The 15333-nt window shown below is 42.5% G+C and overlaps 2 protein-coding genes across 7 annotated transcripts in view; both read left to right on the top strand.

Moving 5' to 3' along the window:
* KLHL31 (kelch like family member 31) overlaps nt 1-7206 on the top strand; it is a 131146-nt gene extending 123940 nt beyond the window's left edge. For all 6 annotated transcript variants that reach the window (XR_006717283.1, XR_006717278.1, XR_006717276.1 and 3 more), the window contains 3 exons: nt 4249-4340; nt 5882-5966; nt 7029-7206. The gene's annotated coding sequence lies outside the window, so the exon portion shown is untranslated. The remainder of the gene's footprint in view (nt 1-4248; nt 4341-5881; nt 5967-7028) is intronic.
* Nucleotides 7207-14371: 7165 nt separating this feature from the next.
* The window catches only part of GCLC (glutamate-cysteine ligase catalytic subunit), a 50454-nt gene continuing 49492 nt past the window's right edge, over nt 14372-15333 (top strand). Inside the window, exon 1 of the mRNA XM_045498551.1 lies at nt 14372-15002. Coding sequence (XP_045354507.1) covers nt 14853-15002 — 150 coding nt within the window. The 5' untranslated portion in view covers nt 14372-14852. The remainder of the gene's footprint in view (nt 15003-15333) is intronic.

The raw sequence follows: 15333 nt of genomic DNA, 5'->3' as shown, positions 1-15333 counted from the left end.
GATTACAAAAGAGCAAAAGAGAACTTTTGGAGGTGATAAATATGTTCGTTATCTTCATTATGGTGGTGGTTTCACAACTGTATCATATACTAAAACTTATCAAAATGTACATTTTAAATATGTATAGTCTGTCGTATGCCAGTGATACAGTGAGAAAGTTGTTAACTGAAAAAGTTGTCAAAAAAATTTTTTTTGTCTGAAATAGATGAAATGCAGGTCCCCATTTTTTATTCAAAAAATAAACAGAGAAAAATTTAAAAATACAAAAAAATATATATATATATATATAGTTTGTTTAATAATGTAGAACTCAAACTCTAGATACTAACAACACAGTGGTGGAGAGAAGCCAGAGGGATAGGAAATGATGTGTATCAGTTGGAGTCCAGGCCAGAGGCAGAAACACACAGCTATTGTTGACAGAGAGGATTTAGCATAATTAAGGAGTAGCTAGCCAGGTTTTAAAGAAGCGAAAAATTTAAAAGGGAAACATTACCAGCACACCAGTCCTCCTTTCTTCCAGTAGAAGCAGTCTGTTCCAGTGGCAACAGTTGATTCCAGTTTGCCATGTTCTGACATTCATGCAGCAGAAGAACTGTGGTAAGTTGGGTATTAAAATTGAATGGTATTTCATTTTGTACATAATCCAGATGGGTGAAGTCAAGACTTGCTTTTTGACACCAGTATGTACCTCACACTATATTTTGCCAGTTCTAAGATGCCATTGGTTGTAAGTTGCGCCATTGATTTAAATACGTTTTCTTTTTTTCTTGGAAAAATACTTTTTTAACCCTACCTATAACATCGATCATATACAATGTGTAATAAGTCAACTTATAAGATATCAGAAAGCTTATTGTATATAAGTTCGGCTTAAACACACCTTTCATGAATAATTGAGACAAAAGCTTATGTAGTTCCCTATTAGGGTTATCGGAAATTACTAACCGCCCTATCTCACTTCTGTGAACTCGCCTGCTTACTAAACAGATAACTTAGGATGCAAAACGCTCCCCCACCCCCTCTACCAAGATCTGGGCTAGGCAAGACCAACATGTAAAAAGTCACGTACTCACTGCCCTACAGCATCTCAGGTGTCTAACTATGATTGGTCATTTTAAACCCTCTTAGGACAAAGACCTTTAAATTGATAGGTTCCCGCCAAAACTAACATCTTTATGTCACAATATAATTGGCTACCATGAAATGTTGTAAATTGTAATTGGTTAACTAAATAATGACGTATTCTGACTTGCTAAAATCCATATAAGCTCACTGCTACCTTTGTTCAGGGCCGTTCTCTGCACTTTTCTCCTTAAGATCAGGAGATCAGGTTTGGCCTGGCCGTGAATAAAATCTTGCCTCACTTCTGTTCGGCGTCTGGTGGTTTTTTCGACAGCACCCTGTTTCAAATGATTATAAAATAAATCTTGAACTCAGAAATCATAAATTATAAAAAATAAGAATCAGAACTGAGGAAATTTGTTATTTATACTATTTAACAAACTTTCCTGTTACTCAGCAAGTAAATGCTTTTAATGCTTTGGTGGTGGTGAGATTCTTTACAAACATTACTTTTACATTTTGAAATAAACATGTATGGTTTTGCACAAAGTCGTTGCTTAGAGGTAAGGATGGATTGTAAAAGATTTTGATTAATAGTCCTTCCCACTAATTAAGATAACTTTTTTTTTAACGTAAGCTATTTAAGCAGTAACTTTCAATAGAACACAAGGCGAATAATTTATATCCCCAAAAGGGGGAAAATACATATTTTATTATATACTTTCTAAAAGCTTTCAAGGTGTTTCATTTGGTCACCATTAAAGGTTGCTAAAATTTCATCACTTTATTCTCTATGAAAATGTAGGTGTATCCTAAATAGGTATTTAAGTAACATTATACTGGGCACAAAACACTATGTGCTTACCTAAGACTTAAAAATGAGAGGTAGCCCACAAATTGTAGAATGTTAATATTAAAACAGACCTATTAAATGGAAAGAAAAGAATTTCTGTTATGTGTATAGAAAGGAGTAAACTTTGATTACTTGGGGGATATGAGGAAAAAAGAAATCCCTTCACAACACAATAGTTATTTTATCTGTAAAAATGGTGATTATCATGGTTTACTCCAGGAGATACAAAGACAATAATAGTTTCTGAAAATGTATAATTACGTCATAGTAGAAATACTTGCCGCCAGCTGCAATTTACTTTTAAAAGTTGTAGACTGTACCTGGATGGCTCAGTTGGTTAAGTGTCCGACTTCAGCCTAGGTCATGACCTTGCTGATCTGGAGTTCCGGAGTTGAAGCCTCGAATCAGGCTCTGTGCTGACAGCTCAGAGCCTGGAGCCTGCTTCAGGTTCTGTGTCTCCCTCTTTCTCTCTCTGCCCCGCCCACACTTGTGCTCTCTCTCAAAAATAAATAAACATTTAAAATAAATAAATAAAAATAAATAAATAAAAGCTGTAGGAAAAGTTTGTGTGTGTAATAAAAGTATTCCCTACTATTACCTGTAACTTTCATCAGAGGTTAATAATTTTATTACTCTGAAATCCTCAACAATACAAGTATTTCAGTATTCAGTTGATAAACATGTTGTTTTAAATGTCACTTTCCCAGAGAGGCCTTTCCTGAAACAGCCACCCCCTGTCCCATCTGAACTATGTCCTCTTCCCCTTATTCTCTGTCATGACACTCTTTTACTGTCGTAAAGCACAATAATTTTAAATTATGCATTAATTCATATGGCTCTTTATTTAACGCCAGTCTCTTCCTACCCAGCATGGCTGTAAACTGTGAAGGAACTACCATGCCTTTTGCTCACCTTTTTGTTCAAGCACCTAGCACCATACCTGGCACCTAGTAGGCACTTAATAAATATTCATTAGATCTATTCATATTTCCTCAGTACCCTTACTTTACTACTCTACCTGCCTCTTTTTAGTGAATCCCCACCCTTCCCAGCTCCTCTGTTAATCCCCACAAAGTAGTCCCTGACTACCGGAACTAGACCATCACTGAGAAGCAGGAAACTGATGCAGAAACTGAAGCAACCAGATGGATGCCATCACCACAAGAAATGAGGAGGAAATGCCCACACTCTCCAGAAATGCTACAGAAAATGGGGAAGGGCTGGGGAAAGAAAGGTCCCTGACCTCAGTGTCCTCAGAACTAACAGCTGATTTTGCAGGAGGTCCCTGGGCCTGGGACCTCTGTTCTCCTACGGAATTGGGGAAGAGCAGGTGGCAGAGGGATGCCTAGAGAACCGAAAGGGAGAAGGAAGGTGGTGAACACCTGGATTTGAATTTAGATTCTGCCATTTACTAGCTATGTCACTTTACAAGTAGGCTTAAATCCTCAAATTTTTCAACTGGAGATACTATCGCCCACCTCATATTGTTACAATTAAATGTTACAATTAAGGACACTTAAGAGTGTGCACATAGTGACCGACCCACACTATGGCCTCCGTCAATGGAATGCAGCCTCCATAATTATCTGATCCTGGCCTTGAGTTGGATGAATCAGCTGCCTTGATCTTTTCCTGTTTTGTAGAATGAATCATCGACCAAATTTCTTCCCAAACAATAAGGTATCATATCTTAAATATGTAAAGCTATAGTGTGTTTTTTTTTTTAATTTTATTTTACCATAGGCCATTGAAGAGACATTGTTCTGTTCCTACCATACCCTCATATACTCAGCTTGAGTATTGGACACTCTGCACGGTTTTCTCACAAGATAAAAGATGTCCATCTTACTGTCTGTGCTTTGGGGCCTGAGTCCATCCGGAAGGCCACTTGCAAAACCTCCAACACAGTTTTAGATGGTGAATGGGCCTTTGCCTCTTATTAATAGTACCTATAGAGAATATTCTTCTATAGAGAATTTTTTCAAAGCACTTTCATATATGTTATGTTGTTTACCCTCACAATGATGATGAACCAGGGCTGAAATTATGATCATTTCCACCAGTTTCTTCTCTTACTTTTTTTTTTTTTATGTTTATTTATTTATTTTTTTGAGAGAGAGACAGAGAGCATGAGCAGGAGAGAGGCAGAGAGAACGAGGAGACAGAGAAAATCCCAAGCAGGCTTCACGCTCAGCGCAGAGCCCGGCACAGGGCTCATCCCGTGACTGTGAGATCATGACCTGAGCAGAAATCAAGAGTCGGAGGCTTAACCGAATGAGCCACCCAGGCACCCCCTCTTACTTTTTTTTCTTAATCTTTCTTTCTTCCAGAACCCAGGTGAAGAAATTAATTTATCTGCCCAAAGTAATATCAATATCACATGAATATTTGAAGGAATGAGTGAGTGAATCATAATGAGCTGGTACGTCAGGAATCTAAGACACTAACCCATGCTGTTCCTGTTTTCTTTCCTTTCCTTCTTATTATCGTTTTCTTCTTTCTTTCATTTTTCCCTCTGTTCTTTCTTCCTCTCTCCCATTTTCTGGTAACTTCTCATTATCTGCATCAGTTTTTGTGTCTTTCCCCTGGGACTCGGGAATGCAATAGTAATGACATTAATGAACTACAAGCCTCAGAGAAAATGAAACATAATAGCCATTGTTTTTTATTATTTCTGCAGTGTCCTAAGTACAATTAAAAGAAAGCCAGCTTTCATCAATCATGCAACAACACATTAGCTGAACTGAGCTGGTAACAGACTTTAAATGTTCAAGTAAATATTTGCTGGCTTACGTTGGCATGTTTTTGCCTTTTAAACAAACTACCATATAATCATCTGAATATAAAACAGTCAAAACTGTATAAACTAGCCATAACTTGAAAACTAAAACTTGGAAACCTCAAGTCATGTTATTTTAGTTAAAAAGCGATGACCCTGAATCTCCTTTTTTACATCTAGAATTTTTTTTAAAGATTTTATTTTTTTTAAGTAATCTCTACATCCAACATGGGGCTCAAGTTTACAACCCTGAGATCAAGAGTCAGGTGCTCTACTGACCGAGCCAGCCATGTGCCCCCCCACCATCTAGAAAAATTTTGAATAGATAAAAGAGAGAAAACTCTGATTGAGGATGCCATCTTCAAGCAGAATTTATATTGTTTTCTTACAAGGAAAAAAATAGGATTCATAAGCCACTTTGGGTGTAATATACTGAGTATGGATTAGATTATCATCAAATGTACCAAATTTCTGAAAAATGTGATTATTTGCACTTTTCCTCTTTAGCTTTAAATACTAAAGCATTCCACCATCTGCACTAGGAACTTTTTATCAATATGGTCTGCCTGCAGAACAGTATCGTGTAATGTTAGCAAAGGCATACTATCAATTATCATTTTCATCCCTAAGTAACGTTTGAAAAAATAAAACCCTAATCATGTAACAAGTCCAGTCAATTTAATTAACGTCAAATCAAGTATTCCTTGACATTTTGACACAATTTTGACTTACTGAATAAATCCCGTTATAAATCTCTCATAAACCCTTCAGATTTTACATACTGTTTTAAATATTATGCTTCTAAGGTCTGTAGATTCATAACAGAAACCAGAGACTATCAAAGGTTAACTAAAGCATCTATCTTTCAATAGCATTCCTCACTGATTACCTCATTTTGAAATCATCTAAGAAGTAAGCTGTATGCCCTACCTGAAGATAAAGGGGGAAAAATTCTTCAACTGAGAGATTTTATCCCCAGCCTGAGCAAAGGGAAATTCTCCAGGGCTGGTGTCTTTTTCAGGGTACAAATCACAGCACTCATAGCTAAATCATTAGCAGAACTAACCAGTCTGACACACATAAATCATCACAGAAACAATAGGTGCTCTTTATTATTTTCTTCATAATAACACCTAAAATTACTGAGTTTATATTCTTGTTTATTGTCCGTCTTCTCACTCTAGCAAGAAAGCTCCATGAAAGCAGAAATGTTGCTCTTCCCTTTCACCCAGTATCTTTGGCACCAAGAACAGGACCCGTGCAGAGTGGGTACGTAGTACATATTTGTTAAATAAACACAAATTTAGTTCAACTGGCAGAGAATTGCCTTAGTTGTATAATCACAGAACTTTATATATTGTCCAAACTTCCAAAAGTTCTTTGTAGCCCAGATCAACACTGGTACTAATTTCACAGCTAGTTTATGGACATATTTCATCTGTGTTCTTAAGTATTAGAAGACATCCGTAAAAAACTGTCTTAGTTATTTGAAAACTAGAAGATAGTGCCTAACTCTAACTTCAATAATAATACTATCTTCAAGGACACGTTCTCACATTCAAGGTTTTAGCTGTTGTTATGACCATTGCAATCTAATTACAACTTAGAAAACCTAGTGAATTTCCCCATCACACATTCCCTCAACTACAGGACTGTGCCCCTGACCTTGCTGAGGGCAAGGTGAACCCTGATTAGTTCCCTGTATTTGGAAACGATTCAGTATAGGTATAAGAGAAATGTTCATTCGTTCACCCCTCAACTCCCCATTTCTTCTGCCAAAGCACATCGCAGGCCATAAAGGCCTATTCAAAATTTAAGTGTTACTGTTGATACATATGATTGAGTTTTGTTTTCAGCAGTGAGAGGGAAAGTGGAATGAATTTGGACTCTGAAGGCAAAGAGACCTGGAATCAAATACAAGTTCTGCTGTTTACTTGCTATTTACAAGTCTCTGGCTAGCCTTTGAGTGTGCTTCCTAATCTGTGAGCCTCCACTTCCTCCTCTGTAAAATGGGCTAACACCTCATAGAAATCTTTCCGAACCTTTTTCACAACATTACACACCTTGAAACTGAGAATGTTTTTACTGTAAAGGATGTTGCTGTCCACAGTGAGATGTGACCAGACCAGAAGGCTCTGGCCACCCAAATCAGGTCCTGCTTTGCCACTGCAAGGGCTGAAGGGAATGTCATTTTGGTATCCCATTGCTAGTTAGGGCATATTAGTATTCCAAGCCATGCTTTTTGGGAAGCTCTGCCTTGTTTTGCAGGGGGGTGTTGGTGGGGGGATAAATGTGAATGTTCCTGATCACTAGTTCCCCTTCCTTCCCTAGATCAAGGACAAGCAAAACAACGTGTTTATCTGGTGCCCATCTCCCTGGCTGAACACTCCTCTGAAGGTGACCGTTGGATTGTGCCAGAGCAGAGCTGTCCACACCAAGTGATGCTTCATAGCAACTCTGTCTTTGGTGAACTTACTGGCATCCCCTTATATATAAGCTGTGGCCTGATAACCTTAAGCATAGTTCCATAAAGTTCCTACCCAAGGCCACGGAGTCGACTGCTGACGAGCAAGCTGTTCTCTACTTTGTACAGGTGTCTATTTGGGGAGGGAGAAGGTAGAAGAGCCAGTGAAGGTTTGCTTCAACTATTCTTACAGCAAAAACACTGGCTGTCATCACAAAATATTAAAAATTAAAGTGCCAGAGACGGTTTTTAGTGGCCCTGGCTTTTACAGGTGCTGAGCAAAATTGAGTAATAGGGGAGTGTCTTTCCAGGAAACTGCAACCTTTTACCAGTGCAACAGCGGAAAACATCTGTGGCAGGAAGATATTTTCTGAGCTTACTGCTGCTTGAACGTAGTGATGTTGTGTCTCCTAAAATTCCTACCTTGCCTTAATTGATGAAAAAGAAGTACCATTCAGTGAGCCTCCCCCTCCCCACTATATGTGTCAGATATTCTGCATGTTATTTTCAGTCTTTACAAGCACTCATCAAAGTATCGCTTTCCCCCATTATACAAATGATGAAACTCAAGCACAGGAGTTTGCCCAAGGTCACAGAGCTAGAGGGGCCAGAGCTGGGATTCCAAATCAGTTCTAACCCTCAAGCCAAGACTTTTCTGGTATGCCATATTCTCTGTCCAGTAGTAACAGAGCTTCTAAGACCTAATGAGTTTTTATTCTTTAAAACTGAATTTTTAAAAAATGTAAGCAGGGCACTAAGAACTCTGCAGTTTAATATTAATATTGATGGGGCATCTGTGTGGCTCTGTTGGTTGAGCATCTGACTTCGGCTGAGGTCGTGATCTCATGGTTCGTGAGTTCAAGCCCCACGCAGGGCTCTGTTCTGACAGCACCAGGCCTGCTTTGGATTCTCTCTCTCTCCCTCTCTGCCACCTCCCTGTTCATGGGCATGCACATGTGCATGTTTCTGTCTCTCTCTCACACAAGTAAACATTAAAAAAATTTAATATTGATATTGATATATTACTGGTCTCACATGGACAAGAACTAAGACTAGGAGAGTAGACCAGGGCTAGATCAGGAAGTGGCCACAAGGAAAAGAGAAACAAGATAAAGAAGTGGCCTTACTCCCTCTTATCATGGGCCCCATCAACACACTGGAGACTAGTGGTATATTCAATAGCTACATATAAACATTTATTTATTTTTGAGAAACAGAGTGTGAGCAGATGAGGGGCAGAGAGAGAAGAAGACACAGAATCCGAAAGTAGGTTCCACGCTCTGTCATTACAGAGCCCGATTGATGCGGGGCTCGAACACACAAACTGTGAGATCATGACCTGAGCTGCTTAACCAACCGAGCCACCCAGGTGCCCGTCACAAATGTTTAAAGAAAGGCACCCGTGTAACATTTAGAGTTAATCCTAATACATGTAGACCAAGGTTTCTCAACCTTCACACTGTTGACATTTTGAGTTGAATAGTTCTTTGTGTGGGGCTCTCCCGTGCATTGTAGGATAGGCAGTTTTTCGATGAGTTGATTTTTCCCTTCAAAATAACTATTAAATAACTAAGTACTAAAATAAGCAGCAACAGGGGGTATCATGTGTGAAAAATACCTCCCGGAAGTACAATTATGTTATTCCTTTGTTTTTGTTTTTGCTTTTTGGACATGTCTTATTGAAGCAAAATTGCTTGGTATCCAGTATAGTTGCCTTTCCACGTAGGTGTAATTATGATTGGCACTTTTTCACATTTCATCATCCACAAATTGCTGTGTGCCAAAGGTCAATTATTTGGTGTTATCTAATCTAGAATGAAGCTTACATCTATGTGAATAAAGGTGAGTGCAATGGGAAGAAAAAATAGGAATCTTCAAAAACATAAATACATGTCTTAAAGACCTTACTCATATTTGACAGTGGGCTGCCTTTGACAATAATAATTACCCATGCCAGCCACTGTGAAAGTTTATACCACATGTGACAAGTAGGGTTTTTTAGTTTTGTTTTCAAATGCAAGGTCACCTAATGTAGAACGATAGCTAGAAAAGTTGGAATAAAAACAATTGGATAACATCACCTGTCTCCAATTTTAGGATGAAGGAAATTGACTTCCAGTAAGGGATTAGCCTATTGCTTTCTCCTTTTCATCTTCCTGGATCATCCCTCAGTACCAATTGCTCAAATTGTCTTTTACATTCATCACTTAAAGCTAACTACCTGAGATCAGATGCCAGTGAGATTTGCTTTAAATTCATGGGAAGGGGGTGAATACCTGAGATGAGATTAGCTATGTGGTGATACTGAAGATGGGTAATAGGTGCATTACACTATGTCCTCTGTACTTTTCTGCTTGCTGGGAGATGTCTGCAATAAAAAATTGTGTTTCTTTAACCATACTCCAGTGAAGAGAGTGAATCTACTAGGCTGAGCTATTCCCTTCCCTGTCCCAACACATCATTCTTGGCCTCCTTATCTGCTTCCCCAGCATCTGATAAGATCGTGATACTGTTATGAAAAACCTCACCATTTCACATGTGTCCCGGATTCCATCATGTCTCCTGAGAGATCTTCTAAAGGCATCCTCTCTCATTCCCACATCTTTAATCTCATCCCATTGACTCCTATCCATCTTCTTTACACTCAAGCTTCCTCATCTTAATATAGGCCTCACTTGAGGGAGCAAACCTTTTGTGACTATATGAAAATAAGCACATTTTTATTTTTGAAAAATCCATATGAACTAATAGTCGGCTTTAAAAATCAAGTTGACGGTGGTTCAGTGTTTTGTCGACTTAGAATGACAGTAACATATCTCAGCAACATGTGTTAGAAATACTACACAATACAAAAAAAAAAATTGCACTTTTTCAACTAACTTAGTGGTATTGACATCAGAGAATGTTTAGGCTGGGAGAGAAACCTCAGGTGAAGAAGGAAGTGTCCCTGATGATAACAAACACAACTTTGCTTAGAAGGACTGGGCACGCTCCCCTGAGCCAGGGTGAAGACCACAGTCTTTTGGGCACTGCTCTTCTGTGATAAAGCCCTGGGGTATTTCTTCAATGTAGTCAAATTCTAAGTACAATGCGATGGTAGGGAAAAAATCCTTTATGCATCTTTTGCATTTTGTACTGTATGCACTTGAGTTGAGAAACAACTAGTTGTTTCTACCAATAATTAAAACACAAAGCAAGAAAATCTTAAACACCTCACCGTCATAACAGAGGTTTTTGGGGGGAAAGGGAATGTCAGAGGAGAGGAGGGCTTAGCGGAGGTGGCATCAAGAAGATAGGAGCCCCACAGAAGGAGGCCTTCAGCTCCACCCAGACTATGAGTTGTAGTAGAAAGTGCACTGTAGTTCAGATCCCTGAGTAGCCACTACCTGTTCCTATTACTGGATCATGGCAACAACCAGGATTGTTCCATGGATTCTAGATCAAAGTGCTCGGCATAAAGCAGGTGCACCATGAAGAGTAAATTACTGCGACGGCCGGGATACCATCTAGAGGACGTTTAAGCCAAACAGAGCAGTAAGGGCTGGGGCGGGTGACCGCAAAGCGGCCTGAACCTGCAAATTTCTCCCTTAGAGACCCTTAGGCACAAGTCCCTCTGCTTTCCTCGTTTGATCTTTGGGCGGTCAGCTCCAGGCTATCATCGGAGCTGCTGACTCAGGGAAAATTGGAACTGGCATGACCACAGGGAAATAGATTTTTTTCCTCCGTACTCAAGAGGCCCGAAAACCAATGAGTCTGAAATGGCTGCTGCAACACTTAGGAGCAGCAGCCGGGTGTGGGGGATGGGAGCGTGTCAGGAGTGGAGGGCCAAAAGTTTGCCCCAAGCAGCATCCCCGGCAGTGACCTCTAGCACAGAACAGGCACAAAGTGCTGAGTCACGGGGAGGCGGCACCGCGCGCCTGGAGGCGGGCCCGGCGCAGTCACGTGGCGAGGGCTGTATCACAACAACGACGCGGCGTGCAGCGCCGGCCGCCCGCGCCGCTTCCTCCCGCTATCGAGCCGCCCTCCGAGCATGCTCAGCTCGGCCGCGCGGTTGCTCCGGGTCCCCAGCTTCACTGCTCCGTGGTCCGAGTTTTCCAGGCGTCCCTGGAGGCGGGGCTTGCGACTGTCGGGGCTAGGAGGCGTGAAAGGTGAAAGCGTCGTCTTGATCGCCAGGAGCAACGGTTGGTTAGAGCCTACAGAGTCTGGCTTTTTTTCCGCGGAAGATGTGACCGGGAATCCGCTTTGAGCAAGGCCTGAAGAAGAGCTGACTCTGCAGTCTATGGGCACCGTTTCCCGTTAGTGGTCATTAAAGCCCTGAACGATCTGTCTGGGGCTAGTCGCTGAAAACCTACTCGTAGAAGTACCGAAGAAGTAAACCTAAAAATGAAAAACACTGTCAAATAGAGGGGATTGACTGTTGACTGTAATTCCGTTGATCTGTGCTGGGGATTTTTTCTCCTTGTAACAGCAATTGATTAAGGCACTGTGCCGGCCACAGTTTACATTTGACATAACTGACAAATAGTACCATCATGCTGCACCCCATTTGGGATTGTCCTGAGCCCAGGGGCTCTCGGGGGTGCTGGTTTAGAATTCGAATAAGAGAGGCCCCCTTCTTTGTCACCCGGAACCTGGGACTGAGTGACTCAAATTATAGCCCTCTCACTACATGCAGTGCTATCTAGAATTTTGGCTAGACTTGAACTTAAATCTCTTACTGAACCCCTCCCCCATACCTGTTTGTTCATTAAAATGAAACTGACACTCTCCCAAGAGTCCAGCTTCAGGTATTGTGAGGAAATGCAGCAGGTGTAGGAGAAGAGTGTGTGCTTTGCAAAGCGTAAATGTCTACACCTGTGCTGTTTCAATTAAGTGGAATGCGAGTCACAAAGATAATCTTAAATTTCCCATTAACCACCTTTAAAAACGGAAAAGAAACAGGTGAATTAATTTAAGCACATACTGTATCTTAACATAGCCAAAATACTGTTAGGGCAACATGTAATTTGATATAAAATTATTAATGAGGTATCTACATGCTTATTTTTGTACGGTCTTTGAATCTGGTATGTGTATTACACTCACAGTAGGTCTCTTAGGCCACTAAGATTTCAATAGAAATCTGTATTTCCATTTTATAAAATTAACAGGCAAAAAAGTAAATTCATATTCCCAACCTGCTCCAAATTTATGTAAAAGTTTTCCAGTAACCAAATGGAATTTCAAGTTTGAAATGTATATTTCAGTGGATTAAAATAAAGCTAAAATTAGTTTTACAGTCAAATTAGCCATTCCTCAGATGCTGGGTAGCCACATGTAGTTGATGGCTATTGTATTGAACAATGCAGGCCCATGTAAATGCTAGATTTTGAGAATAAAAAATGATCTTTTAGATGTTTCACTTGCATGTGAAACATGAGCAACACTGCTCTCCTAGATCCCCACACTACCTGCCTTCCTTAGGAAGTAAGATACAGAGGAAGCACTTTTCTAGAATCGAAGATATGAGAGGCATAAATTAACTATCCCAGAGGAAGTCAGTGTAGAGATACTTTTAAAATTATTCTATCATAATGTAGAACTAGAGGCATGTAAAAATGCAACCAAATTAAGGAGAGGAATAACTGGGACTGAGCAGATAAACAGGAATGTGTCAGGTGGAGATTTCCAAGCAGAAAAATCAGTGGAAAGCCAGGACCAAACAAGCCTGGTGATGTTGGTGCAGAGGGTACAAAGAAGAGTGGATGCAGCAGCAGCTGAGGTCGAGTTGGCTGTGAACAAATTAGAATGAAGCTTGGTTTTTATCCTTGCTGTGTGCTGGGGATTGAAACCTCTCCTGAGCTTCAAACACCCCCACAAACCCACGCCCCCCCCCCCACACCCCACACACATACACACACTCCACTGTAGCATTATAACCAAACCTTGGGTTTCCATGTCCCCAAGCCCTAAGCGGGGCACATCCAATAGGAAGGGTGTGGGAGAAGGGACTTCTGTCATATATCCTCTCAGCAGTTAGTTAATAAGTGCTTAAGAAATGTTAACTTTGTAGTTCATGGAATACACTTTTGGCCTCATGTGTGTGATCTAGTTGCTGTCACTTTCTCCCTCGCTGACACATCAGCACTCTGTCAACACATATTTATTGAACAATAACTTGGGGCTGAGATACCGCTGCTTCTAAAATCCTCTACTCTCTTGTAAGCTCACATGAACATCATTTTAGTCATGAATATTAGGTTTGGATGAGGGATATGCTTTTGGAGAAGATTCCTTCAATAAATCCATCTGTAGATGTTGACAAAGTCCCTTTTGTTGCAATGAATGGTGTCTGTGCAAAGAATATAGGTCAAATAATTACAGAATACAGAAATACTTGTCATATATATACATATCGTATAAATACACAAGCTTGTATTTCTCTTAATAACCAGGTAATGGGGACGCCTGGGTGGCTCAGTCGGTTAAGCGTCCGACTTCGGCTCAGGTCATGAACTCGCAGTTCGTGAGTTCGAGCCCCGCGTCGGGCTGTGTGCTGACAGCTCAGAGCCTGGAGCCTATTCCGGATTCTGTGTCTCCCTCTCTCTCTGACCCTCCCCTGTTCATGCTCTGTCTCTCTCTGTCTCAAAAATAAATAAATGTTAAAAAAAAATTAAAAAAAAAATAACCAGGTAATGTATTGGTCATCAACTCTATGCACGTCTGCATCGTGCACACTCTTACAACGTAAAAGATAGAATTAATATAAGTTTACACGGGTGTAGAAATAACTTGCCCAAGGTCCCACAGTCAGTAAATAGTGGAAACGAGAATTGAACAGGTGTTTTATCTGACTACCAAGCTACAGAGTCATTACCATACCTGGCTGCCCTCACCTGTTTTTTATAAGTGTGAGGGCTTTTCTCACCTCACAAAGAATATAGAGTGTTGTTCATTAATTCAAATGATCACATTTCTTCTCCAACATAAAGTTTATCTCTTTGGATTAGAGAAAACGAGTTTCCACACGTTTCCTTTGCTTAAAGAGGGGCGAATCTCACTCTCCCGGCGCCGGGTGAGCGCCTCCCCTTCGACTCCGCCCCAACCACGCCTGCGCACGCCTCCTCCTCAGCCTCCTCGGTGTCTCTTTGGGCGCTTGGCCACGCTTCCTCTTCTGCACCGCCTTCTTTCCCCGCCCCTCGCCCGTAGTCTATAAAATCCGGAGCTACGGATCGCTCCTCGGAGCGGCGAGCGAGCAGATAGGAAGACTGGGCATGCTCGGTGGCGGCGCAGGTCTTGGTCACAAGTAGGAAGAAGCCAGTGCACGACACTGGCAAAGAGAAGCGGGAGCCGCTGCCGCACCGCGGCGGTGGGGTCTGTCGCCACCGCCTGGGAGCAGGAGCGGGGCGGGAGCCGGAGCGGGCGAGGCCGCCTGGCCGAGAGCCGCCCAGTCTGCCCTCCTGCCCTCTGCCTCTGTGCCCGTGCGGTGCGCCGGACCCCTGAGTCGGTCACCTGGGCGGCAAGGACCCGCGCGGGGGAGCGGGAGAGGAGCGGACCCTCCCTCTCTCCGCCGGCTGCGGCACGAGGGCGCCCCCGCGGGGCGGAGCAGCTGCTGCCTCCGGCGTCTTGTGCGGGCAGCTGAGTGTCCGTCTCGCGCCCAGCGCCCCGAGAGAGCGGCAGCCGTCAGCCCCGAGAAGGAGGAGGGGGCAGCCATGGGGCTGCTGTCCCAGGGCTCGCCGCTGAGCTGGGAGGAGACCAAGCGCCACGCCGACCACGTGCGGCGGCACGGGATCCTCCAGTTCCTGCACATCTACCACGCCGTCAAGGACCGGCACAAGGACGTGCTCAAGTGGGGCGACGAGGTGAGCGCCCACGGCCTCCGCCCCCGCCTGGCGCCCCTGTCAGGCCACCCCGCGCCTCCTTTGTTCTGCGAGGCGCGCCCCGGGGCCCCACGGTGGTCCGTGTCATCCGGTGTGCCTCTAGGGTCCTCGGACGAGCTGTCCCTGCCCTCGCCTGGCGCGCGTCCGGGGTGTGGGGCCCTGCCTGAGCCTTCTCACCAGACTTCTCCATCCCATTCATTCATTCTTAACGGGTTTCCCCCTTTATTCACAAAAACGGGGTAGGCGCTGGGAGGGCGCGAGCTTGAGCAGGTGTGACATTTGGTGCTTATAGGAGTTCTCAGTCTGATACATG

The sequence above is a fragment of the Leopardus geoffroyi genome, chromosome B2 (assembly GCF_018350155.1).
Source record: "Leopardus geoffroyi isolate Oge1 chromosome B2, O.geoffroyi_Oge1_pat1.0, whole genome shotgun sequence".
NCBI lineage: Eukaryota > Metazoa > Chordata > Mammalia > Carnivora > Felidae > Leopardus > Leopardus geoffroyi.
Note: the sequence above shows the minus strand (reverse complement) of the source record. Positions and strands in the feature narration are given on the sequence as shown.